General features: G+C 37.3%; 1 protein-coding gene across 2 annotated transcripts in view; it reads left to right on the forward strand.

Moving 5' to 3' along the window:
- Window positions 1–1082: 1082 nt before the first annotated feature.
- LOC129271100 (spindle assembly abnormal protein 6 homolog) overlaps window positions 1083–27800 on the forward strand; it is a 38602-nt gene continuing 11884 nt past the window's right edge. The window contains exons 1-13 of one of the 2 annotated variants that reach the window (XM_064106244.1): window positions 1083–1167; window positions 7961–8055; window positions 8407–8467; window positions 13421–13500; window positions 14140–14244; window positions 15972–16149; window positions 16784–16861; window positions 18670–18789; window positions 19314–19430; window positions 21786–21860; window positions 24283–24477; window positions 24881–24970; window positions 27267–27320. In XM_064106244.1, coding sequence (XP_063962314.1) covers window positions 7991–8055; window positions 8407–8467; window positions 13421–13500; window positions 14140–14244; window positions 15972–16149; window positions 16784–16861; window positions 18670–18789; window positions 19314–19430; window positions 21786–21860; window positions 24283–24477; window positions 24881–24970; window positions 27267–27320 — 1218 coding nt within the window. In that variant the 5' untranslated portion in view covers window positions 1083–1167; window positions 7961–7990. Of the gene's footprint in view, window positions 1168–7093; window positions 7313–7960; window positions 8056–8406; window positions 8468–13420; window positions 13501–14139; window positions 14245–15971; window positions 16150–16783; window positions 16862–18669; window positions 18790–19313; window positions 19431–21785; window positions 21861–24282; window positions 24478–24880; window positions 24971–27266; window positions 27321–27800 lie in introns of those variants that run through there. The other variant, XM_064106243.1, reaches the window with a different exon arrangement.

The following is a 27800-nucleotide window of genomic DNA, read 5'->3' on the forward strand; positions in this document are numbered from 1 at the left end:
TTATTTAGTGACTCACTAAATTGCCATCCTATTTTTCCAGCAGCCGAGACCCAAGCACACATACGTTGGGACATAAAATAAAATAATAAATCACAATCATGATAGGCCTACTTATTTATTTTTTTATCAGAAATATTATAATTATATATCTTGTTAATTTAGTGTTATTGGATGTTTTTAATCATTGTCTTTAAGAGGATAATTGCATTTTGAAGAAGAAAACGTGATTTGACTAAAAACTATATTTGAAGAAAAGCTGGATCGTTTGGATATTTATAGAATTTGTTTTAAAAATATTTATAAAAATATTTATGACAGCCAACTTTGAAAGAAAGTGGGAGCGGTTTTGAAAATTAAGGGAAGTGGGCGATGGAATAAAGATGACAAACAATAACGAATCAATTTGAATTAAAATTAAGGAGAAGCAAGGAAGAAAATACGATTTATTTAGTGATTAAAGAATCGCCAATCTATTTTCCAGCTGTTCACTAAATAAATCACAAATCATGAAATATGGGCCTAGACTGACTTCTGTGATGCATGCTCAACGCCAGCGGATTGTCATGAATTCGAGGTTTCGACCAACTACGACACGTACGACAATAACAAATTAATGGCATGTGCAAAATGAATTAGTACAATCAATGACTTCAAGTTTAGACCAATCACAACGCTGACTGATGAGCGTGCGCAAACATCGACCAATGAATGATGAACATAGATAAAGGCTGCCGAGCGTCGGTGACTTTCGAGCATGTGCATCACAAAGAACCCCCTAGTACAACCCGCCTATCTTACGCGCCCCACCCATTACTAGTAACCTGAACTGCCCGATATATTAAGCAACCTGCCCATTTTAAACACACACACCCACCAACTTGTATTATTCACATCCATAGAGTTGGATAATTTTTTTTTGTTTTCAACTGTGACACCCTTATCACATCATGCCGTACGCTTATCCAACTCTATGTTCACATCCCACGCCACAAAGTAAAGAACCACAGATCTGACTCCTACCAGCATTCGGATTTTCCAGACAGTCGACTCACTCCATCTTGCTCAGTATGGATGCAAAATAAGATGACAGTCGAATTCCGGGGTCGAATTAAAATGCTGTGTTGATTCCCTGGATTGTTTGAATGATCTCCCCGCCCCTTCCAGAAAGTGAGTTTTATCCTGAATTGATCACGAACGATGATGTATTGATTTATTTAGTGTTTAATTTTTCCTGTTTTTTAATTCGTGAATTCTTTTCTATTGGTCGTGAAATTTGTCACCACTTTTTTCAATAAAATAACGATAATTAACCTTTTATTCCATCAACCCCTCTTTTCCCTCCTCTTCAAGACCACTCTGCCACTTTTAGACATTTAACTATCCAAATAATGAATCAATATTCTTAGATTCTATGTATTGGTCGTGAAATTTGTCACCACTTTTTCAATAAATTAACAGTAAATTAACCTTTTATTCCATCAACCCCTCTTTTCCCTCCTCTTCAAGACCACTCTGCCACTATTAGACAGTTAACTATCCAATTAATGAATCAATATTCTTAGATTCTAGTCTTGGTCGTGAAATGTGTCACCACTTGTTTTCACTAAATTAACAGTAATTAACCTTTTATTCCATCAACCCCTCTTTTCCCTCCTCTTCAAGACCACTCTGCCACTATTAGACAGTTAACTATCCAATTAATGAATCAATATTCTTAGATTCTATGTCTTGGTCGTGAAATGTGTCACCACTTGTTTTCACTAAATTAACAGTAATTAACCTTTTATTCCATCGACCCCTCTTTTCCCTCCTCTTCAAGACCACTCTGCCACTTTTAGACAGTTAACTATCCAAATAATGAATCAATATTCTTTTAAATTCTATGTCTTGGTCGTGAAATTTGTCACCACTTTTTTCCATAAATTAACAGTAATTAACCTTTTATTCCATCAACCCCTCTTTTCCCTTCTCTTCAAGACCACTCTGCCACTTTAAGACAGTTAGCTATCCATTATTGCCTCACCCCATCCGTCTCCTATGTATTGTTCGTGAAATGTGTCACCAACTGTACATAAAAGTATAAAATCCCATAGCTGGTGACAGATTCGAAATTCAACAATTAAGACAGTAGGTTATCCAATATTGCCTCAACCCATCCGTTTCCTATTAACTGTTCGTGAAATTTGTCACCAGCAGTATATTAAATCTCCGAAATCCCATAGCTGGTGACAAATTATAAGATCAATATATAGAAGCCGAATGGGTTGAGACTATAGGATGGCATACTGTCTAAAATAGTATGTTTTTACTTGTAGATTTCAGAATACGCACCCGTGCGTATCCTGAAATTTACAAACAGAAATGTAAAGTACCCTAACTGTGCGTATTTAAATGTACGAGAGAAGGCGGAGTGATATCGACAAAGAATTTTAAAATTCATGATTGACACGCCCCGGCATGCGACTGACACGCCCCGGCACGTGACTCTGTTATTGACGTGGCTCTAGTTTTTTTGGATGGAGACTATCCGCATATCAGGTTTAAAATGACCCCTGTGAAAATTTGTCACTGGTGACTTATTTCACGATAATGCCAATAAACCTTTGGAACAAGATAGCTTGTTTAAAAACAGAAAAATCAAAGAAACGGATCAACGAAAGTTTGAGAAAAATTGGACAAATAATTAGAAAGTTATGAGCATTTGCATATTGTGATCATTATGTAGGTATGTGACAAAAAAATAAAAATCATGGAATTACATTGTAACCTAGTCCATTGAAAAGGGCTGAACCATTTCTCTAGGTCAAATATTAAGAGAGTTATGATTTTTTAAATAAAAATCTGATTTAATTATTGCCATTGACTTTCTTAATACGGTACCATTGTGACCATTCAAACTGTGTGACTGACCGTGACCCCCCAAAATTTTTTAAACAAAATTATACAAATTATTCATTTTACTCTATAAAACTGAGTATAAATAGGCGATGAGAAAGGACATCAATATTTGTCTTAATTGATCAATGTATTAAATATTTAATTAGTAATTATCAATTAGTAAATTGATACCGGTATGTTAATTGTTCATAAACTCATTACATTACTGAACACATACAAACTTATATAATTTCCTTATATTGTTTGGAATGTTTTTACAGGAACTTCTGCAACAACATTAGGGCTCGACTTTAGCGGGAGCCCGGTGGCAATTGGCTCCCTAAAACCTTGGCGGGCTCCTTAGAAAGTAAATCAAAATGCCCGGCTTGCTCCTTAAGTTTTTCTAGTATCAGCCAAGAAAGTTCATTCATAAAAACAGTGAGTGACCTGGTAACTGTCAACATTGAGCCTGTGTTGCTTGGTTACAATGGTATGTCCCCATGGCAGGGGTCATTGTATGAGCCCCTTGGGCATTCCTAGTGCCTGTGGCTGAGTTTAATGTAAACAAAGATGTCTATTCTGAAATAATGGATGAGATGAATGTCGATTTGAGTGGAAATTGAATATGCAATGAAACAGATTGAGCAAAGGATGAAAATATCATATTTTGGGAAGGTTCTGAAAGAAAAGTGTATTCCTAGTGGTTAAATGCATTTTCAATAGTTTTTGTCATTTATTTTCCTCTCTGCAAATGATATTTATTATTGCTTGCTCAATCTGTTGAGCAATATTGAAGATTGAATGAACATAAATTTGAACAGACAAGCGAGGAAGAGTGACTTATCCAGTGCTATATCTCATTCTGATAAAACCTGAAGTCCAATGTTAGACTGTTACTGTAGCAAAAGGGCTTCACAAAAGTCAATTGCTGTAAGATTAATTCTTCAGTTCAGTTAATCCTCACATTTACTTAATAATAATACACCTGGTATTGATTATTATAAAAACAAGGAATTGTGTTGGTGTGTTTTAATACTGACCATTGTTATGACCCCCCAAAAATGTGATAAACTTGGGCTCCCTGAACCCCTTGCGGGCTCCCTAAAAAAGTGGTTGAGGAGCCCGGCTGGCTCCCTAAAAAAAAGTAAAGGTCAGGCCCTGATTTACACATCTTCTAAATAAAACTTTTAGAATGATAAAACATTGAATACTTACAGAAAGATCTCAGTATTGCAGTATTTGATAAATTTATTCATTAGTAATTATCAATTAGCAAATTAATTAGTTATCTATTCAAATCTCACTGCTGCAAAAAAAAAATCCTGATTTGGTATATTTTGATGGAAATTTCTGCTAAGGCTCAGGCTAAGTTTGCCTAAAATAAATGAATGATAAATGACATCCCATCTTACAACAAAATACTGAAAACAAGCCAAAATTGTGTAATGTGTAACTATTAATATATTCATCAAAGGAAGTAATAACTAATAACATAAATATAAACAAGTAGACTCTAGATCTCAAAAGCAAATAATTCAATCAATGCGATGCACAAACTGCTAGCATAACCCCTCTGAGCCGGTGCACCCATGCCAGGGCTCCCGGCGACACTGCACTCATCATGATGGTCGCGTAGCACGCAACTCTCGCGGCAGTTTAATCAATTTTGAGGATGTAAAAAATAAATGATCGGATTTTTAGAATCGATTTATATTCACCACACACCAAGAAAAATATATGAAGAAGCTGTTAAAATAGGTTTAAAATCTGTTAAAACTTACCTTCAGGGCCGGTCACGATGGTAAAGACAACATTAGACTTTCACATGAGCCAAATCCAACTTCCATGCGTCTGATCTTCAAAAGTTGACATCGAGGCGAAGGGGATTTTTCAGCTACGTCATCAGTGAAAATAAGCCAAATTGGCGAGAAACCGCCAAATCTACACCCATTTAAAGCCACCCCTTACAGAGCAACCCAAACTCATTCTGAAACCGCTGCCGGTGCCGCAGTATTGAGATCACATCGCGCGATAGTCACATACCTAATTAATGATATGGACATCCTCATATTGGCAATGCGACAAAGATGTGTGATCTCATATGTGAACAACTCTCTCCATTGCTTTAGTATATATTTCACTTAAACTAATTATTTATAATCACGTATTAAATTTTAGTATTTGTGAAATAATAATTTTTATCTATAGTATAAATTTTTTTTCAAAACGGCATTGCTAATCGGATGTACGTCATAACGAAGCGGTTCAAGGGTCAGGTCTATTGTCTTTGCTTTGTTGACAAACGGATCGAGGGATCTACAGGAGATCGGTCTGGTATTAAAGAAACGTCTAATTTTTACCATCTATGTATAGTGTAATAATTTTTATCCCTTTATGCGCATTAAGATTCATAGATAAATATAAAAATTCACCCTTACAAACCGATTTCACCCTCTAACTATGGATTTCCTAGGGAAATCCATCCAGGTCTCGCTTATTCATCTATGGAAAGAGTGTCAAGGCTCCATGATGAAGAAGTATATATCAAAATATTTAAAAAAACATCATCATGGAGTCTTCAAGGCTAAGTTATGCCTGGTACCAATACGATACACAATTTCTAATGTACACAAGTGAATGGGAGATATCATGTATCCGTGATGAATATGAAAGCTATTCAAATAGCATAAAAGCGAAACCACTGCAAAGGCAAGAATAGAAACCTCCCCCCCTGTTCATATTTGAGGCAGAGTCTACAGGGTATTTTTTCTTTCTCCATTTTTTTTCCTGTTCAATTTTAATTTTGTTTTATAGATCTAGATATTCTAGAGTCTTTCTTTTTTTTCTTTTCTCTTTCCTTTTCTTTTCATTTCTTTTCTTTCTAGTTTTCATTTCATTTAATTTCTGTTCTTTTCTGTACTTTTATTCTTCTTTTCCCCTTTTTCTTTATCATTTTCTTAGAACTGTATTTGTTTTACTTTCTGCTTTTGTTTTGATTTTAGGATTTGTTTTCTGTTACTTTAATTCTAGTCTAACAAGTTGGATCTAGATCTAGGCTCAAATTTTCTATCGTGCTTTCAAGTCTGTGTGACATCCGCGTGAATACTGGCAATGACATGTCACTGACTGCACTGAAAATGAAATTTCAGAGTTACACAGCACGTTAATAGTGCATGACATAAAGAAAAGAAAGTAATGTAGGGGAGATCAGGGTTAGTTGGAACGCGGTGTAAGTTGAAACATTGTAATTTTCTTTAACGCCTGTAACATAAATTTATGTAATACTGCCCTCAATATATTGCTATTAATAATACAAGTGTTGTATTATTAATAGCAAAAATTGAGGGCAGTATTGCATAAATTTATGTTACAGGCATTAAAGAAAATTACAATGTTTCAACTTACCCCGCGTTCCAACTAACCCCAATCTTCCTACTAATGACATTGACAAAACCCGGAATTGCAGTTGAAACGTGTTGAAACGCCAACTAATATGTATTTGGTCACTTATATCCAATGTCAATCAATTTGTTAATGCACTACAGTATTGCACTAGCATGCGTAACATTAAATTTTAATAATCAATACTGAAAAAGAAAAATATGTTCCTCTAATTAACAGATTTTCAAAGTTACTTAGAAATTGATACTGGAGAAATTATTCCAGAAAAAAAAGGTTTTTTTTTCTGGAATTCGGTCCAAGCCCAGAATTGAAGAAACTGTAATGACATTGACCAGTGGGCTGAATGTTTATCAAGTTGGTGATATGTTTAGATCTCTGAATTACAGGTATCAAAGTTTGGTGGCATATTTCTGAGTTTATAGCATGAGTAACAGCCATTGAAACAAAAACTGACAGAATGCTGAGCAATGATGGAATACTGGGCTTACATGTACTGGTATTACTCAACTGGTAATTCTAGCCATAGTAGATCTACAAAATTTTAACTTTAAAAATAAATTCAATCAAGTTCATGTTCTTTTTTGAAATCTCGCTTGAAATAGTGCCATTGACGATTTCCATTAAAAAGCAAAAAGGTCTGATGTAAAGAAAATAGAAAAGGGAAGTATGATAAAAAATTCTAGCTTTTGAGATTATTAATATCATTTTAAAGAAAATTTTAGGCCTGGGTATACATGTACCGGTACCTAGAGTCTGTTTAGAGGATACCTTTCTTTTATGCATTATGTATATAATTGGTTGGATCATTTTATAGTGACTACTGTTTTGTTGATTGCACAATGGATGATTTTGAGTTGGTGTTAGTGTTGAGAGTGCGAAAAGGCTGCTGAACCGAGCTCCAACACCAGGCTGGGCTTAGAGGAACGGAACCAATCGCATATCAATCGATAGCCTATGACCTCACGCCTCTGCGCTGTGCTGCTGCTGCATCTCAAGTTTACGCGAGAACTTCTCGACGGCGAAAGTGAAATCGGTGAGAAATTACAGTAAAATCTCATTGTATAGAATGCAGAGGCTAAATCACTTCAAGAACCTGAAAGAGTAAACATTATTTTCCATTGAATTGTGTACAGCTTTTATGATTTGCACTCATTTTAATTGTAAACATCTAATTTTACGGCGATGTTTCATCCTGTTAGCCGGCTGTTCATGGGCTTCAAATCACCAGCATCGAACTTGAAATTACGATTTTCCCAATCCCTGGGGGTGGGGGTCGGTGAATGGGGAAATTACAAGTAGATCGTCAACACTAGCTGTGATGCTCAGTTCAGCAGACATTCAACATCGGCACTCAATACGAACTGCCGGCAATGCATCATATTTTCCGAGGTCAATCCCAAAACCAGCATCATTTTAAGTACGGTGTTGTGGCTGGTGTTGGTGTTGACACAACACCAACACCATATATCATCACCGTACTTGAGATCACCCACTGTTTGAAATATGCTAATTTTTTTGCAAAGGCTTGATGGATGGCCAATTTCTTGGGTCAGTGGCTGTGTCTGTGAGATGGTTCAAAATTACCTTGCTCTGTTACAGTTAAGATTTCTCTAAAATTTTACATTGTTCACACTTGACACTTCATTTTCATTTTCTCTCCATCTCTCTTCTTTTATTTCAGTTTAAAATTCAAAGTGTATGAAAATTGAGAATGGAAGGTGCTCTGTTTGATCAAGTTCTTAATGTGGTTTTTAAATCACAAGGCCAAGATGAAAGGTGAGTATTTTCTATCTTCCTTTTGCTAGAAGTTTATTTAAAAAGTATATGGACCTACATGTACATGTACATCATTTCATAAAAGTTGATCATCCTGCATGAGTTGCTGGTCACAAAATCAAGGTCAAAGGTCATTTTAAAACTAATTTTAACTTTGACCTTGTTGTAGTACATTGGTCCCTATTGTCAAATCTGTAAAAATTGAAATATTGATTAATTCAAACAATTAAAAAAAAAGAAATAGTGACTGAGGAACTTCATCAACTCTCATTTGCATGTCACTGAGTTGTGCATATAAATGTTTTTGAAAAATAAGCAAAACTTTAAAATGTCATAACTTTCTTATTTCAGGACCTTTGGGATCAGAATCTTTCTTGAACTGGTCTCTGTTACATCACCCATTCACAGAAAGGTACGATATAACCCATTCTGAGGCTGCATAATACAAGAATTTGATAAAATATATATATAGAAAATAATTTTGTTATCCGGGGGGGTGTTTTAAGAAGCAAATTAGTGATTTTCACTGACTTATTTGTTCTGAGCCAATCAAATGCAAGGATTTCAGTAGCTTATAACAGAAAGTGAAAATAACTGACTTTTTGTTTTATGAAATGGTCCCCTGAACTTACCAATTAGCACAGAATTTAATGTTTAATACTGGATGCTTCTTCAGCTTTTCTGAGTTGATAGCAAGAAGATGTTGGAGCCGTTTGGCACAGGTACACTTTGTTACTTTGTGTTGAGAAGAATTCTCTGCAAATGGGTGGTGTGACCCTGAGAGGGGTTTCGGTGCATCTACCACAGTAATTTTCACAAAAGTTGTGTTGTTTAAATGAACAAATGACAGCTTGCTAGGAGGCTGTAACTCTGCAATGCTCTGAAATTTATTTGAGACCACATTTGCTTGTGCATTTTCCAGTTTGAGCCTTGCTGAAAAAATAGCCTTCTGAAATGAAAATTAAGAGCCCTTCAAATTCAACAATGATCCTCTGAATCTGGATCTGGATGTGTACACTGCTGGACCAATTGGTATGAATGCAGCGGGTGAGAGAGGGCACGGTGATATTTAGTCGTATCGTAGGTAGCTCTTTTCGATCTTTGACTTGAACCCCTCTAGTGATGTGCTGTTCACTGTGTCAGGTGGGAGATGGTTCCAAGCCAGAGGGGTACTCACAAAAAAAGATTGTTTTAATTGTTCAGTGTTTGTTGATTGAATAGTGTAACCTTTATTGTGGTTCACTACTTGTCTTTCTAAGATATTCTGTGCTTGAAAGTCTTTAAATTGTTTTGTTTTGACTTTCCGTTTTGGCCTTGATTTAGTCAAGAAATTCTCAATAGGAAGGGCTGGGACCAACCCCTCGACCACCTTGAAGAAGGAAGATAACTTCAGGACTTGTCGTCTTGAGGATAGTGTTGGCAGATTTAGCTTTTCTTTCATGCTGGTGATACTGCCTGGGTTGCGAGATGTGTAGTCACCTGTGATGAACCTCACAGCTCTGCGCTGAACCCTTTCAAGGCTTTGGATATCTTTCTGCAGGTATGGATCCCACACACAGGCTCCGTACTCGAGAATGGACCGTACAAGGGAGATGTAGGCTGTACGTTTACACTGCTCAGGGCAAAACTGGAGATTTCGGCGAAGAAGTCCCAGGATGGAATTTGCTTTTTTCGTTGTCATGCTGATGTGTGGGGTCCATTTAAGGTCATCAGACAGCATGACTCCGAGGTACTTCTCTTGGGAAATGTGTTTGAGAATATGACCATTGATGTTATAGAAGTAGGATGACTTCTGATCAGTACTCAGTACTTGGCATTTCGTGGCATTGAATCTCATTCCCCATGTAATCGCCCATTGCTGCAGCTTGGACAGATCGTTTTGAAGACTGACATGATCCCGCTGCGACTTGATCGTTCTATATAAGAGACAGTCATCAGCGAAAAGGCGGACAGTAGACTTGACATTGTCTGGTAAGTCGTTGATATGACAAAGGAAGAGAAGGGGGCCGAGCACTGTCCCTTGCGGCACTCCTGACATTACCTTCGTTGAAGATGAGTGTTCTCCATTCACAACAACTTTCATCTGTCTCTTTGTTAGGAAAGATGAGAGCCACTGAAGCAAAGGACCTTCGATGCCATATCTTTCCAGCTTGTGTAGTAGAAGTGAATGAGGGACGGTGTCGAAAGCCTTCTCAAAGTCCAAGATAATGATGTCCATTTGGGTCTTCTTATCATGGGCTGTGAGAAAGTCGTGTACGGCAGTCAAGAGCTGTGTCTCAGTAGAATGGCCTGCTCTGAAACCGTGATTGAGTGGTGACAAGATCTTATTGCGTTCCAGGTGCATTATAATATGGCGACAGATGATATGCTCCAGTTGCTTACAAATAACCGAAGTTAGGGAGACTGGGCGATAATTGCTGGTTTGGTGGACATCACCCTTCTTGAACACTGGTGATACGTGAGCATCTCTCCAGTCGAGGGGTAGAGCACCAGAGTCCACTGACAGCTTAAACATCGCTGTAATGCCAGGAGCAAGTTCGGGTGCACATTCCTTTAAAATGATGTTAGGAATAAGGTCTGGACCAGCTGCTTTTGAGATGTTGATCTTGCCAAGTAGCTTTTCCACACCAGAGATAGAAATGTGCAGATCGTCAATCTTGCGTGCAGGCTTGGTAGTTCTTGTTTCAACTGGTGGGTTGAAGGTGTCCAAGTTGAAGACCGATTTGAACTGTTGTAACAGCATCTGTGCCTTCAGTCTGCTATCATGGATCAGATTACCATCCTTCTTTAGTGCTGGGGTACCAGTTCTATCTCTCCTCTTCGAGGACACGTATCTCCAGAAGGGCTTAGGATTGTTTTCCTCCAAACCATGCATGACTGAAGATAGGATGAAATTCTCTTCAGCTACTTTGAAAGCCTGTTTGCAGTCCTTCTGGAAGTCTGTATACTTCTTCCATGCACTCTTCTTGGCTGCACCGTGGGTGGTTTTCTTGGTTTTCTTGTAAAGTCTCATTTTCTTCTTCACCATTCGTTTGAGGCTGTGTGAAAACCACGGGAGAGATTTCCTACCTCGCACTGTCTTGGAGGGAACATGTTCATCTAGGATCTGAAACAGTGATGTCTTGAAGTGATTCCAAACTTCTTCGATTCCTACTTTACAGTCAGTTTTAGTGACGAGTTCAGTAGATAACACTGCAGCTCGCTGGTGAATTTCAGTCCAGTTAGCTTTCTGAAACATGTAACACTTCTTGTTGTTGTGTTTCACAATGTGGGGTAGGATCTCAAAGTCCGTTACTACCATGGCATGGTCGCTAATCCCCGGCGTGCTGTTTGAACTCTTCACCAATGATGGGTTGTTAGTGAAGACGAGGTCTAGCAGATTGTCTTGCCTTGTAGGTTGCTCATGTATTTGATGGAGGCCAAAGTCCAAAGTGATGTCAATAAGAGCTTGTTGTACTTCTCTCTCAGCGGAGCCTGGTCGAGTGCTGAGGTGCTCCCAATCTATGTCTGGACAATTAAAGTCCCCAGTCAAAATAACATGATGGTCTCTGAGATTTTCCATGGTGCGCTCCAACGAGTTGCGGAGTTGGTTTAGGTGTTTCATGTCACGGTGAGGCATATAGAAGGAGCCACAATAGAGTTCCCTTTCACCTTTCAGTTTGATCTTATTCCAAACCACTTCACAGTCCGTTGAGAGCTCTGGTTTATTCTCTGTCGTGATGTTTCTTGAGACTCCAATAAAGACGCCACCCCCGGTGGATTCTCTATCATTCCTGGAGAATTGATGTGAGGAAGGGAAAACCTCTGATGATCTGATTGCATTGATTGCAGGATCCTTCCCTGGCTTGACACCATAAAGCCACGATTCAGTCCCACAGATGACATCTGGCTTGATGTAGTCTACTGCAGCAGCAAATTCAGAACGATTCTTCTTGATGCTACAACAGTTAACAGTAAGAAGTCGCAGATTGGATTTTTTGCCGCAGGATATACTCGTGGAACTCTTGCTGGAGTGAGAACTTGATCCAGTGCTTGAGAGCCGGCTTCTGGAAGCGGCGTTGTCATCAGAGTCCACTCTCGACTTGGGGCTGCTCTCACCTATCGGGCTAGGTGGGTCATCAGATGTAAAAGAATCGATGCCTAGGCCTAATGGGTAATGCTCCGGAGACAGGAGATAAAAGTCATTTGCTGTGCGAAGTTCGAAGGAGTTGAAAGTAAACGTCTCAACATTCGCATTGTCACATTTATAGCAATGCCAAACAACGTTGTCATGTCCGAGATGTTCTATGTCATTTGTATTCAGATCCTCACACGATTTGTGGTACCAAACAGAGCAATTATCACAGCAAACAGCATGATGAGACCAATTTACTGGCTTCTCACAGTATCCACAAGGGTAGATGGCAGCAGTCTTGGGTCCTGGGTTTACCTGGACATCCCCAGAAAGAAGCAGAATCAGTGATAAACAGACTTGCTTTGCGTGGGTTTGCTCATGAATACCACGACGTATTGCTCTTGTCGATCTGTCAAGATATAACTGTTTGGCTCTAGAGGTATCATTATGAAAAGAGACAGCTGCTAGGACCGAATGTTCCTTCAGTTTATCAATCGACGTATGGTGGTAGAATCTGAGTAGAAATACAATGCAGAAAAGAAGATGCAACCAGCAGGATGTCTTATTTGGATGGATGGTAGACATCTCCGAGAAAGCTGTATCTGTATTCGCTCATACACTGTGACATAATCCCGCTTTCACATAGGTAGAAGGTGGTCGAGGGGAGGCCCAAAAGCCCAATTTTTAGAAAGACATAATTAACAAAATTGACACATGAGCATAGAAAATAACAATAACAATCATTATATACACAATTTGTCAAAATATACTTTACGATTGGTGAGATTTAGGCCGATATTTTTGAGTTTGGCTGGAGCTCCCGTAAGACAGGTCTGTCGACGATGACGTGCGCCCTCTCTCTTTCTCTTTCCTTTGAATGTTAGTTTCCAAAGATATTTATTATATCTTTATGTGATCTTTATGTGATAGAAGTGAAGAAAAATAAGATGCGTAATCTGAAAAGCAGAAAAATTACCAATTTTTTCTGTGTACAAATCACAACACTTCTGACACAACCTGACATCATGGTCTCTTGTAGCCGGTGAAAAGCACAAGAAAGCCTGTTTTCGAGACCCAATAAATATCCTTTAGCAAATATTCAACTGGTACATGTACAGTGGTGAAAGTGCATAAAGCTTGCATTGCTGTGTTTAGTAGTTCATACGCTTTCAATTGGTATATGATTTATCAATTTCACTTTTGGGTCCGGTCTTGGTCTTTCAAGATATTCTGTTGTGTTTTCTTTGACAGGAGCTCCATGTGAGATTGACTGATGACAAAGACCCTTTCTTTCTATATGATCTTCATCTTGGAGAGGAGGATTTTCAAGTGTAAGAGATACTCTGGAAATTAGATAATAATGATAATAATGATGATGATAATGGTTATTTGTTGATAACCACCATACAGTATCATAATTATTCCATAAAATACAGTAATATGATGATAGAGAATGGATTGATAATGTGGAAAAGAGGTGTTCAACAGTGAGTGCAAACGAAACTGGAACTCTGTTAGCTGTTATGGCAGACTTTTCTCCAATGAAAACATCTTCACTTTGTAGTTTGTACCCTGTATTATTGTGGAAATATACATGTAGTTCGTACATAATTTTCCTTGATTTAGGTGTCAAATATACTGCGTAGAAAATTAACTTAAGGAAATATGACTTTCTGTTTGAAATTGAGATAATGCTTGCCATATTTTATTTTTTAGTATAATCTCTTTGAGTTGCTTTCAGTCTATAAGCAGTTCCTCATTAATGCTTGGAATGTCTGTGTTGTAAATTGCATCAAATGAATGCAGAGGATCTGAGCTTTATATATACATGTACCATTGTACATGTATTATTTGTCCATTAGTTTGATATTGCTTAGTAAAGTTTTAATTGCTAAGACTCAATACGCAACATATTGAGATAGAAATAACAAGAGAATTGATAATATGAAATACTGTAATCTCCATTACAGGTTGAAGAATCAGCAAGGTTTACTGGTGGATTTCAGTGCATTCCCTCAGAAGTTCATTGAACTATTGCAGTTATGTGCTCAGAACCAAGGCCAGATGCATGGCAAGTAAGTATGTAGAAAATAATATTCCGATGGAAATAACTTACAGTTGGGGAAATTTGAGGATGATGATCGACAGCATTTGTATAGCGCCATTTATCTGTAAATAACATTCAAAGGTGCCGGCTCCCCAATATGTCACACATTATTCCCAAGGTTGCTGGAAAAGATGGGTCTTTAGTTCAGATTTGAAGGTCTCAATATTGATACAATTACAACGTTGATTGGTAGAGAATTCCAAAGACGAGGAGCAACTGATGAAAAAGTTCTATCCCTGTACGTTTTCAGACAGACTGGGTACTTGAAGAATTAGTCCAGCAAAACAAAGTTCAGGCCGCAGCTGACGTACACTGATAAGACAAGTTACATAGCTTTTATTTATACAATTTATTTTCCTTGTCAGAAATTTAACAGAAATTGTCCCCCCCCCCCCCACTTGAAATAAGAATATTCTTTTTGGTTTTGTTTTTGTTTCTTTTTGAGGGGGGGGGGTGGGGAATCTGTCGATCTCGCCTTACTCCATGCGGCGTAGTGATATATATTTTTGTTTGGGGTGGGGGTGTTTTTATTATCATTCTTCATTTATATCTATTTTGAACATCATGGAAATGTTTGGAAACTATTCCAGGGATTGACAATAGCCAGTGTAGATTATTTTTACATACATGTGCAATTTGTTCATGGTGCTTTCATATATGTAATACCAACATCCCTTTTTGGCCTTTTTGTCTCGCCCACCAGAGGTGAAGGCGAGACTTAGGGATCCAAATGTCGTCCGTCGTCCGTCCGTCACAAACCTAATGACACATAACTCCACAACCATAAGTCGCTTTTCAACCAAACTTGGATGGTAGATGGACTTGGGGGACCTGCATGTTATGCTGCAGTCGGAGGTCACATGGTAAGGTCAAAGGTCATTTTCAGGTCAACGTTTAAGTTTACATGCAAGACTCTCTTATGACACCTAACTCCGCAACCGCAAGTCACTTTTCAACCAAATTTGGATGGTAGATGGACTTGGGGGACCTGCATGTTATGCTGCAGTCGGAGGTCACATGGCAAGGTCAAAGGTCATTTTCAGGTCAATGTTAAAGTTTACATGCAAGACTCTTATGACACCTAACTCCGCAACCGTAAGTCACTTTTCAACCAAACTTGGATGGTAGATGGACTTGGGGGACCTGCATGTTATGCTGCAGTCGGAGGTCACATGGTAGGGTCAAAGGTCATTTTCAGGTCAACGTTAAAGTTTACATGCAAGACTCTCTTATGACACCTAACTCTGCAACCGTAAGTCTCTTTTCAACCAAACTTGGATGGTAGATGGACTTAGGGGACGTGCATCTTATGCTGCAGTCGGAGGTCACATGGTAAGGTCAAAGGTAATTTTCAGGTCAACGTTAAAGTTTACATGCAAGACGCTCTTATGACACCTAACTCCGCAACTGTAAGTCACTTTTCAACCAAACTTGGATGGTAGATGGACTTTGGGGGACCTGCATGTTATGCTGCAGTCGGAGGTCACATGGTAAGGTCAAAGGTCATCTTCAGGTCAACGTTAAAGTGTACGTGCAAGGCTTATTATGACAAGTGTTATTTCATCCGAGTCATTTCACAATGAAGTTTCGATACAATTCTGTTGCATGCCCTCACAAATCACGATATTTCTGGTTATTTTCATAAGTGGGCGAGACACAAAATTACTTTTGCCTTGTTTATTTTGATGCCCAAAGGTTTGTTCTCCAGCTGAACCAGTCCATGGACCTCGCTGGTTCGTCTTATGGTCTAGCTCAGCTAAGTGTCGTTGAGACCAATCCTTTCAAGCATCTCACTCATCTCTCACTGAGTCTTAAACCTGGCACAGATTCAGAAGTCAAGAGTTACTTAGCCAAGTGCCTCAAGTCGCTGCAGGTAACATTTCTGACATGTTTTTGATTGTTTGTCTTGTAAGCATCTCGTATATCTCTCTTTAAGCCTCACATCTGGCCCAGACCCTCAAGAGTTACTTAGCTAAGTGTCTCAAGTCACTCCAGGTAACATTCCAGACACATAATAGATTGTTTGTGTTGTAAGCAGCATTTAAGCATCTCACTTAGTCTCAAACCCAGCTCAGACTTAGAAGTAAAGGATTACTTTAGCCAAATGTCTTCAGTCACTGCAGGTAACATTTCAGACATGTTATTGATTGTTTGTGTTATAAGCAGCACTCGAGCATCTCATGCATCCCTCTTTAAGCCTCAACCCTGGCCCAGACCCTCAAGAGTTACTTACCCAAGTGTCTCAAGTCACCCCAGGTAACATCTCAGAAAATAATTGATCTCACTCAGTCTCAAACCCTTTTCAGACCCTCAAGAGTTAGATAGCAAAGTGTCTCAAGTCACTCTAGGTAACATTTCACTCTGATAAGTACCAAAAAAAAATTATTGGGCAATTACCATTAGAGCATTCAACTATATTAGGTGAAATATGATCCCTAATATAGATAGCAATAAAAATAAAGTAATTTTGTTTCATTTTCAATTTTGTTTTCTTAAAAAATTCCCAGGATGATCACAATCAGCTTCAAACTCATCTTAGTACCAGAGAGACATCCCTCACCCATCAGCTGCAACAAACCCAAGAGGTAAATACTACTCCACTGCCAGACAAAAGGAAGCAAAGGACATATTAACCAAAATTGAGTTTCTAATGTTACAAAGTAATTTCTTCTTCCAGGCAAATTTATTATGAAGAACACTGACTCTGCTATGAGATATGGCTGGTAACCACCATCATAATGCATTGACAGACACAATTTTATAGGAAATTACATTTTTGTTGAATTACTTTCTTTTGTTAAAAAAAAAATGGCAGAATAGTCACGACAGCCCAAGGTACCCAGCTGTGTGAACACACCATGAACACTTATACTGTAGAGGTTTTCAATGTGTAAAATCATCTTAAAGTTTGAAAATTTACAAGCATTTTAACATAGTGAATTACATCCTCATGTGGTTCAAACTGTGAACACACTGAATGCACTATTAACGCACTGTGAACAGACTGAACATACTGTTAACAATGTGCGAAAATACTTTTAACATACTACTACCACACTGTTAACATACTGTGAACACAGTGCAAGTACACAGGTGAAAAGACTACAAACATATTGTTAACATACTACTACCACACTGTGAACATACTGTGAACACAGTGCTTGCACACTGGTGAAAAGACTGCTAACATACTACTACCACACTGTGAACATACTGTGAACACAGTGCAAACGCACTGTTGTGAAAAGACTGCGAACATACTGTTAACATACTACTACCACACTGTGAACATACTGTGAACACATTGCAAACACACTGGTGAAAAGACTGCAAACATACTGTTAACATACTACTACCACACTGAACATACTGTGAACACAGTGCAAACACACAGTGGTGAAAAGACTGCTAACATACTACCACCACACTGTGAACAACTGTGAACACAGTGCAAATGCACTGTGGTGAAAAGACTGCAAACATACTGTTAACATATTACTACCACAATGTGAACATACTGTGAACACAGTGCTTGCACACTGGTGAAAAGACTGCTAACATACTACTACCACACTGTGAACATACTGTGAACACAATGCAAACGCACTGTGGTGAAAAGACTGCGAACATACTGTTAACATTACTACCACAATGTGAAAATACTGTGAACACAGTGCAAACACACTGGTGAAAAGACTGCAAACATACTGTTAACATACTACTACCACACTATGAACATACTGTGAACACAGTGCAAACACACTGTGGTGAAAAGAATGCAAAAAAGACTGCTAACATACTACTAACACTACATACTGTGAACACAGTGCAAACACACTGGTGAAAATTGCAAACATATTGTTAACATACTACTACCACACTGAGCATACTGTGAACACAGTGCTTGCACACTGGTGAAAAGACTGCTAACATACTACTACCACCACACTGAACAACTGTGAACATAGTGCAAACGCACTGTGGTGAAAAGACTGCAAACATACTGTTAACATATTACTACCACAATGTGAACATACTGTGAACACAGTGTGAATGCAGTGAACACAGTGTGAATGCAGTGAACACACTATGAACACAATATGAACTGACTATGATTGCACTGAGAAAACACTAGATGAATACATTGAATACACTATAAACACACTGAATACATTGTGAGCACACTATAATTACACTGAGAAAGCACTATGAATACACTGAACACACTGAATACATTGTGAGCACACAATGATTACACTGAGAAAGCACTATGAATACACTGAACACACTATGAGTACACTGAATACATTATGAGTACACTATGATTACACTGAATACACTGAAAACATGAAACACACCTGTGAATGCACTATGTGACTCTTTATCTCCATAGTTACTCCAGACCCGGAGCAGTGAGCTTGAGAGATTAAAAGGTCAGTGGAGTAGTCAGTCTGATAGCCTTGAAGCTAAACACCAGCAGGAACTAGCTGAAGAACGACAGAAAGCTCTAGAGGTATGTCTTAACCCTATCTAGGTCGGGGGGGGGGGCCTCGGAGGCTCCCCCTCAACGATCCGCGCAATATTTTTTTGACCGAGCCGCTAGATGAATTTTTACTTTCCAAGTCTAATGCATCTTTTGAGACCAAATTTGTGACACCTGGGAACGTGGTACTGAGATTACACAACATTTTGTAAGTGCAAGTCAGATCAAAAATTGCTCAAAACATGATTTGGTTTACAAGTCAATGCAAATTGTGTTTTCAACCAAAAATCATGTCACAAATTGTGCTGTAACATAGTGTATAATAAATCAAAGATGTTTTTTTCAGGCTTAACAGAATGAGAGGATTCATTGAACATTACATTTTCCTACTGCAAATAAATAGAAAACAAAGTAGTTGAGCAAGGGTTACAAGGGGGGGGGGATATGTTAGATAATACAGTACAATATTATTTAATTTATTAATCATAATAGGCATGTGGATTAATGAAATTCTTGAATCTAATCAAAATTCATTTATGTATTTGAATCTTCAGATGCAGAGAGATGTTGAGAAGCAGAGCTCGGCACAGTGTCAAGAACTGGAAGAGAAGCATAGAAAACAGAGCGAGAAGATGCAGTCTCGTATTGCAGAACTACAGGCTGTTAATAGGGTAAAACATGCATTCAGAATACTTTATTGACCCTAATAAGATTTAGCGCGACATTTTTCGCAATAGATCCGCCGCACAATTTTTTTATAACGCGTCGCTCGCTGACTTTTTACTTTCAAGTCTCAAGTGGGTACGCGGTTCCAAAATTATGCAACATTTCGTAAGTGCATGCAGACCCAAAATTGCTCAAAAAACGTAAATTCGTATGCAAATAGTGTTTTTAGCCAAAAGCCATGTATTCTTATCTTTCCTTATTTAATGTCATCTTGTTTATGGTCAAAATAATGTCCCAACAATTTCCAATAAAAAACAAAAAGTCGGAAAGTAAAGAAATACATAAGAAATTTAGAAAACAATAAAATATATAAGAAAATCAATGTGATGTTGAAATTTTTTAGAAATGCATTTGATAAGATAATTAGCAATGAGAATTTTCGCAAAATTTGATCTTTGTAGATTATGCCATGGGTAACGTGTGTGCCAATTTATGTCGCGATCGATGGCCGAGATCATAAGGGGGGGGGTGATTCAGCCCCCCCCCCTTATGATCTCGGCCATCAATCGCTCAAAAATTAAAATATTGTATAATTCAAACAATAAAAAACAAAAGAAAAAGTGAGTGAGGGACTTCATTGACTCTCTCATTTGCATATCACTCAGTTGTGCATATGAATTTTGTGAAAAATAAGAAACTTTTAAACGTCATAACTTTCTTATTCTATATCCTATTTTGATAAGATTTTCAGTGTTATGCTTGTTTGATTTTTCTCTGTTGATTCAAATCAACATTTTCTGGGGTGAACTTGACCTTTGATGACATAATTAGCACAGATATCACTCTCCCAAATTTTCACCATTAATGACTTTGATTCCCCATGACAGCTCCACCAGGACCCTGTAACATAAAGATTAGAAATCAATCATGGGGCTGATTCCAACGATTTATTGCATTGATTATTGTGTATGATTAATTAGCTTCATGTTACATGGCCCAGCTTCTAATCAGGGGACTATATTTTCTGCACGATGGTCAGGGAAAATTCATTAACCCTTTGAACCCGATGGGCTGGAATACCGGCCATACAGTGAACTGTTTTTAAAAGGAAATACAAAACATTTTTATTGTCTAAGTCTTAGATTTATTTTTGGTTCCCCCCCCCCCATTCTCATTCGGTTAAGGTTTAGTTAGGTGTTTGTTTGTTTGTTATGTTTTTTGTTTTTTCTCATTGAATTTGTGATCATATGATGTTTTTAATATTTCTTTAAGTACAATTTTTTTTATGGGTTGGCCTCACACAAGGTTTCTTCCTTTTTGGCCATTGCCTTCCTCACTTTCTTTAAATTTGATGTACATTGTATTTACATTGTCTATTTTTTAATGTATTTTTATCTTGATCTCTTGAGGAGAAATAAATGAAACTTGAAACTTACAAATACCCGATAGCCCGGAATGAAGCCACGTGATTTGAGAAACATGGGTTCTAAATGTCAGGTGATCGTTTTAAAATGATGTCATCTTTCTAGTAAGTTTGGGAATATTCAGTCAATGATTTCAGTCAAGATTGGTATTGATTTCGGAAGGCTGCAGCATAAAAATTTGCCAAAATATACTACTCTAATGAGGAGGTTTGTGTGGCATGTGCAGTAATACACGGCATAATAGGGGGTGAGTCACATGCTTACTTTGGGGAAGCTATTGATAAATCTTTAATACTTGAGTCAAATCAATGATTATGAGGATAAAACAAACACCAAAGATAATATTTTTGTCTGTAGACCAGGTCTACAGGAAGCTAAACAACTTCACTTGGATCAGGCCGGGTACCAGCGAGGGGCTTGTATCATGGGATTTTATGAGTGTGGTCGATACGAGCTAATAATTTAGGGTATGGGTCATGGTTGCCTAAAATGGTTCAGGGTTCAAAGGTTGGAAAAATGTCAAATGAGACTTTCCAATACAGGGTGCTGTTGTACAGCTTATAGAGCTTTTTAATCTATAATTCATTTTGCCTGATGGGGGTTTTTCTTTCTTTTTTTTCATAAAAAATTTTATTGGACCATTTAGCAATGTAGAATTACTTGTTTGAAATTATGTTGATTATCTAAACTGAAATTTATTAGGAACATTCATTTACTTTCAGAGTGATTCGCTTTTGTCATGTATGTTGGGTGAAAATATATTGGCTTGTCAAAACTGGTAAATTATTTAAATTAGAATGTTCTTAGAAGGAGAGAAGAAAGAGGAGGTTGATGAGTTGATACCCTGGATACTTAGTCCCATCTGTTCTTAATTTACATTCACAACTCTTTGGTTATGCAACCATTTTTTTGTGTCCATTTATCATTTGGTCTTAGGAGATGCATGAAAGAAGGCAAGCACAGGAATCCAACATCAAAGAGCTCCGTAGTAAATTGCACATGCTTGAAGAGGTACTGTATATAACAATCGATAAAACTATTGTAAATAATGAAATTCTCAGGAAAAAGATTCCAATACCATGAGGATAAAGGATGGCAAACTCATGCTAAATACGGCAGATAGGTTCAATGGGCAGATATTTCACTTATCTAGGATTTTTAAACATTGGATGTTTCATATTCAAAATTTTTGGCTTGAAAATTGTGTTTTTGTAATTTCTTTTCATTTTTCTGTATTTTGGAAATCAGGGGACTCCATCATGTTTCTTTAATAAATCTGGAGCATTTTTTATTGCTATTGTCCAATACAGGTGATTCTGCCCTAGTCAAATATCTCGGGACCTCGGAAATATGTTTCAACTTTAGTACACACAGTTCCACTTAAAATAACACACACTCTGCAGGATCAGGTCCTTGTAACATACAAAGATACGATCAATTATTTAGCGTAAATGAAAGTCTATGGTAATCCATGTACTAATGGTTAAAATTGATAGAAAATGTTTAGCATATTTTGGTACACCCCCTATTTTGACCTATGGCAGGTTGATTTATGTAAACTTCACTAAACGTGTGCCATTTCTACATTGGTATCCGTCACACATCAAGTTTTGTTCAGATGTTTTTTGTCTCCAATTATGTTGCTGCTAATGTGTATAGGAGGAAAGATGAAAGGTGAACTGGGCCCCGTCTAATAAAGAGTTGCGATTGATTCAATCAATCACAACCATGGACGGCCAGCAACGTCAACATCTATCATGCATATTTCTTTAAAATATTTTTGAACTATGATGTTTGTTCATGCACTCATTGTTTTCTTTAAAATTCACTGTGCTTCTCTTTGTTTATAAGGGACATTGTTCAAATTTCCTGTAGAAAAAATTATGACACTGATGGATTTCCATAGAGTTACAAAGAGTTGCGATTGATTCGATCAATCACAACCATGGACGGCCAGCAACGTCAACATCTATTATGCATGTTACTTTGAAATATTTTTGAACTATGATGTTTGTTCATGCACTCATTGTTTTCTTAAAAATTCACTGTGCTTCTCTTTGTTCATAAAAAATGATGACACTGATGGATTTCCATAGAGTTACGATTGATTGGATCAATTGTAACTCTTTGTAAGACGGGGCCCTGGACTACACACAGTGTCAGCGATAATTCTGAGTGTAATGGGGCGTTGCAATAAACTTATATTGAAAATGTTCAATTTGAGTGTAAGTCTCTAAATCGAGCATAATGCGGCATTGGAAGAAAGTTGAGTTTCAAGGATCTTTTACCCCACGGCATATTACTTAACATTTATTATTCTGTATTATTCCTCCATCTTAACTATTGCAATATTATTTGGTTTAACGCCTTTGAATCAAACTTACCTAAACTGTTTATTTTACAAAAGAAGGCAGCTCGTTTACTAACAAATTCTCATTATATGAGTCCAAGTGCGCCACTTTTGTGAAGCGCCACTTTTTATTAAGCACAAGATTTTACCTTTATTTGAGTTAATACGTTTAAATACATGGATCTGTATTTTTAATTTTCATAAAGGCACCATCCGAGAAAATTTCTCACATATGTTTCAAACAAACTCTCAAATTCATAATTACTCTACAAGACAACATAGAAATTTTACACATTCCTTTTTCTAAACTTTTATTTGTAATTCGATCAGATATAATAGGGGTGAAAGGATAGAATTCACTCACAGATGATATTAGAAACAGTACAACACTCGCAAGATTCAAGATTATTTTATTGGTCAATGTACGCATACAAAGACATTTGGTTTCCAATGGCTTTAACAATAAGTATACAAAAAGAAAGTCATTTTTTTTCAGATCATCAAAAGATTCATATCTCCCTCTGTAATTTCATTTGTCATCTCTTTCATCATATCTTCTAGTCTGTCTTGTATGTTTTTCGTTAATGTGTGTTTTGTTGTTTTTAACTGTTTATGAAATGTAGGGCCCCGATTATAAGCAGTCTTGCTTCTCAAAGGTCCTGACCATTATATGTACCTTCTCTTATGTTCCGTATTATTATTTGTTTTTCTGAAAATATTTATATATTTTTAATGGTCTATGAAATCGAAATGAAAATTAAATTGTCAATAAATTTAATTGACTTGCAACTGAATGGAAATCAATTACAATTGTGCACTAAATAAAAGGATCTACACTTGATTTGGTATTGATCATAAATCTCTTGCGCTTACCCACAAGTCTTCAGCCCAGAGTCTTCGGATCTGTGGTAGAGTCTATATGAAGTCAAGAAAAAATATGCGTTGTACTACGCGAATTATGTTCAATGAGTAATTAAGAATCAAGATGATTTGTATTACTTCAACATTGTTAGTACAAGCAGACTGAAACAAACATGCTTTCATGTGAATTCTAAGCCACCTCCATCTTTCCTCCCGACGTAGGACTATCAGCGTGCTCAGAGAGAGTTGCAGTCTACAAGGCGTCACACAGACCGCCTTGAGACTGAACATACTGACCGAGAACAGACCGTTGGTCAGCTTACCACTCGTCTAGCTGTCCTTGAACAGGAAGTCCGAGATAAGCAGGCCCTTGCTGACAAATCGGCTCAATTACTAGAGGCCGCGAGTGAAAGCAAGGTAATTTTTTTTTCAATCTTCACATTAGTTTTCATGAACAGCATTATTACAATGATCTACTTGTCGGAGATAGTGTCTACCATAAAAAAGGGTCGTCTGCCTAGTTATGCACTGTGATTGACCAATCATATTGCGGCAGGCAAACAAAAAAATTGGGGGGGGGGGGGCTATTTTTCATAACTTATTGCCTAAAGCTGCAACATTGGATAAGCTTTAACATTACAATGAATGTTTTGAATGGGATTTGCAATGAATGGAGATTTCTAGGGCTTCTTTTTTTAGTTTCCAGTGCTCATTTGAGCATTTCGGTTGCTAAATCACACTCAGCCCCCATGAAATGTGTTCCCTGGATTGCATGGATTGGGTACTCATTCTTTAATACTTTATCATTTCTCTTTCTCAGGCTCAACTTGAAGAGAATCTTCAGCACAAGCAAACCCTCCTTGTCAAACTTGAAAGCACTGTCAAATCAACATCTAAAGAGGTTTTGAAGGTATGCAGTTAAAGGGGAAGTTCACCCTGAAGAAAAGTTTGTTATGAAAATAGCTGAAGAAGTAATAAAGAATATTGGTGAAGGTTTGAGGAAAATCCATTGAAGATTAAGAAAGTTATTAGAATTTTAAAGTAGAAATATATTGCCAATCCGAAAAATTTGTGAATTATATATTAAATTAAGGACGTTCCACAGTTATGTTTGTGCGCATTATGATCTGCGCATAGTTTACACTCTGCGCGCTGACGTCACAATGGATGAACAAGTGATTAATTAGCTGCGGGTATGAGCTGATTTTTCTCATCTTCTGCACTTTAACTGCAGATCCGATGCGTTATTTCATGAAGCTAAAATATTGAATTATTCCATGGACCATTCAAAAAAAAATTCTACAATTTCAAAATACTTTACTCTGCATTGCTGCCAAGAATCACGGATATTACCCCGAGTTTGAATAAATGGTAGAGTGATTTTGATTTTTTCTTCACATAGATACAAAGCATTCGGCGCATTTTTGGTGTTTTAAAAAGCACATTTGCTCTAATAAAAATGCTGATAGTTTAAAAACAAGCACATTAACCCCTATTTTTCAATGTTTGTACCTCTTAGGTATACCTTCCTCTACAACTCTGCAAATTTTGGTGAAAATGACATGGATTTTGAATAAAGTGCAGCATTTATTGTACGTTTGTAGTTTGTTACTGAAATTTTACATTTTTCAGATTGGGATTTTGTTATCGTTTACGCCTTTTTTAAGAACTGACAGAGCTGTTAAACTTAAAATTGCAAACAAATAGCACTATAAATAGATTCTCCATTCTAACGATACAATTATTAACTCTCTTGCGAAATTTGATGACTTTTTCATGTATTTTGACTGAGTAATAGAGGTTTAAACTCATTGTAGTAATCTTGGGCGGTCTAAAAATGCCAAATTCTTTTGAATGCGCAATTTTTAAGAACATCAATTTGGGTGAACTTTGAAGCACTATAGCAAAAAATCAAGCACATGGACCTATGTTAATTTTTGCATATTTCGAATATTAAGGTTCTGAAGTATCTATGTGCAAAGTTTGGTGAAAATGACATGGATTTCACTTTAACTGTGGAACATCCTTAAAGCAGAAATAAGAAGAACACAGTGGTGTGCTTCATTTTTCATATAGATGGATGAAAGTTAGTTAAGTGATAGTTTTAAGTTCTCTCTCTGAATGCTTTGAACACGGCAGCGAAATCTGTGATTTCTTTATGACGTGTATGCTGGTACGAGAGACATGATTGGCCTTTTGCAAGGGAACGTTTTCCCCACTGTCACTGAATACTTCGACCACAAAATGGAGGAAAACCCAAAATTTTATCCAGATTTTGATTTCGAAATTGATGATTTTGAAGAAGAGATTGATGATGAAGATTCTAGCTTTAGTGAACAACCAAGTGACGTGGATGAAGGTGAATTCGGGGAATTACGCTGGTGATGGGGGGTCGGACGAACTTGCAGAGTCGCTACCAACTCACATGCAACTACAGTCTACACCGTGCATGCCACCAAATCCATGAAAATCAAGTCCATGACCACGTTCAGACAGTCACAGAATCTCTTCACTCACTCAACAAATTTATATTTTGTGAGACGGACAATATTGTTTATATTGTACTTACAAACAAGCGAAAATATCTGAACCAAATAATTTCTGAAGGCAAATCAAGTTAGAATAGCAGCAGATGATATACACCGATGATGAACTTCACGTGGCTTCGATAGATTCTTGCTCGTTCTGTTAGATCGAATTTCGATCCCATTTTGACAAAATTACGAAACTCAGGGAATTCCATTTTCATATGAATATATAGTAACATCTATAATTATTTTTGTAATTACGATAAAACCTTTGTTGAAGCAAATAGTTGAGGTAAATTAAAATTAGATATAAAGATCATCCGCAACATGCGTAGCTCGCGTGCAATTGTAAAGAATGCTAGCTTGCTGAGAAAGTATGCACGTGCAGCACAGCTCTCAATCAGCAGGGTGAGCATAGCGAGTTAGCTCTGTTTTTGTTGGTTTGTTTACAATCACATGAGAGCTACGTATGTTGCGGATGATCTTTTACATCTAAGTTTAATGTACCTCAACTTTTTGCCTCAACAAAAGTTTTATCGTAATTAGAAAAATAGTTACAGGTGTTACTATATTATTATTTTTTCTTAATACGTGATTCATTCTGTTCTCTTGACAGCACAGGTGCATGTACATATTAATGTTATTTTTGTAATGTTTCAAATTTTTTTCATACAACAGGGAAATGAGATCATACGGAAATTACAGGGAGAACTGAAATCAGCAGCGGCAAAGGTAAAGATATTTCATGGATCTCCTTTTAACCCTTTCAACCCTATTGGCCGGTATTGCTGCCTAGCAATGAATTTGCAAATACCCAGCCTGAAGCCATGTGACTTAAAAAATATGGGTTCTCAATGTCAGGTGATCGTTTAAAAATGATGTCATCTTTCTAGTACATAGAGGGATAATTGGTTGATAATTTCAGTCAAGATTGGTATTAATTTCGGAAGGTTGTAGCATCCAAAATGGGCCAAATAAGCTTCTCTACTGCGGAGGCTCATCATGTGGCATGTGCAGTAACACATGGCTTATTAATACGTGGCAAGTCACCTGCTGACTGTGGGGAAGCTGTTGATAAATCTGACTTTAGTCAAAACGGTGATTTTGGGCCTAAAACGATCACTTAAGATAATATTTCTGTTGGTCAACTTGGTCTACAAGAAGCTTAACAACATCAGCTGGGCCGGGCTGGGGACTGGCGGGGGGAAGATG

The sequence above is a fragment of the Lytechinus pictus genome, chromosome 11 (assembly GCF_037042905.1).
Source record: "Lytechinus pictus isolate F3 Inbred chromosome 11, Lp3.0, whole genome shotgun sequence".
Lineage (NCBI taxonomy): Eukaryota > Metazoa > Echinodermata > Echinoidea > Temnopleuroida > Toxopneustidae > Lytechinus > Lytechinus pictus.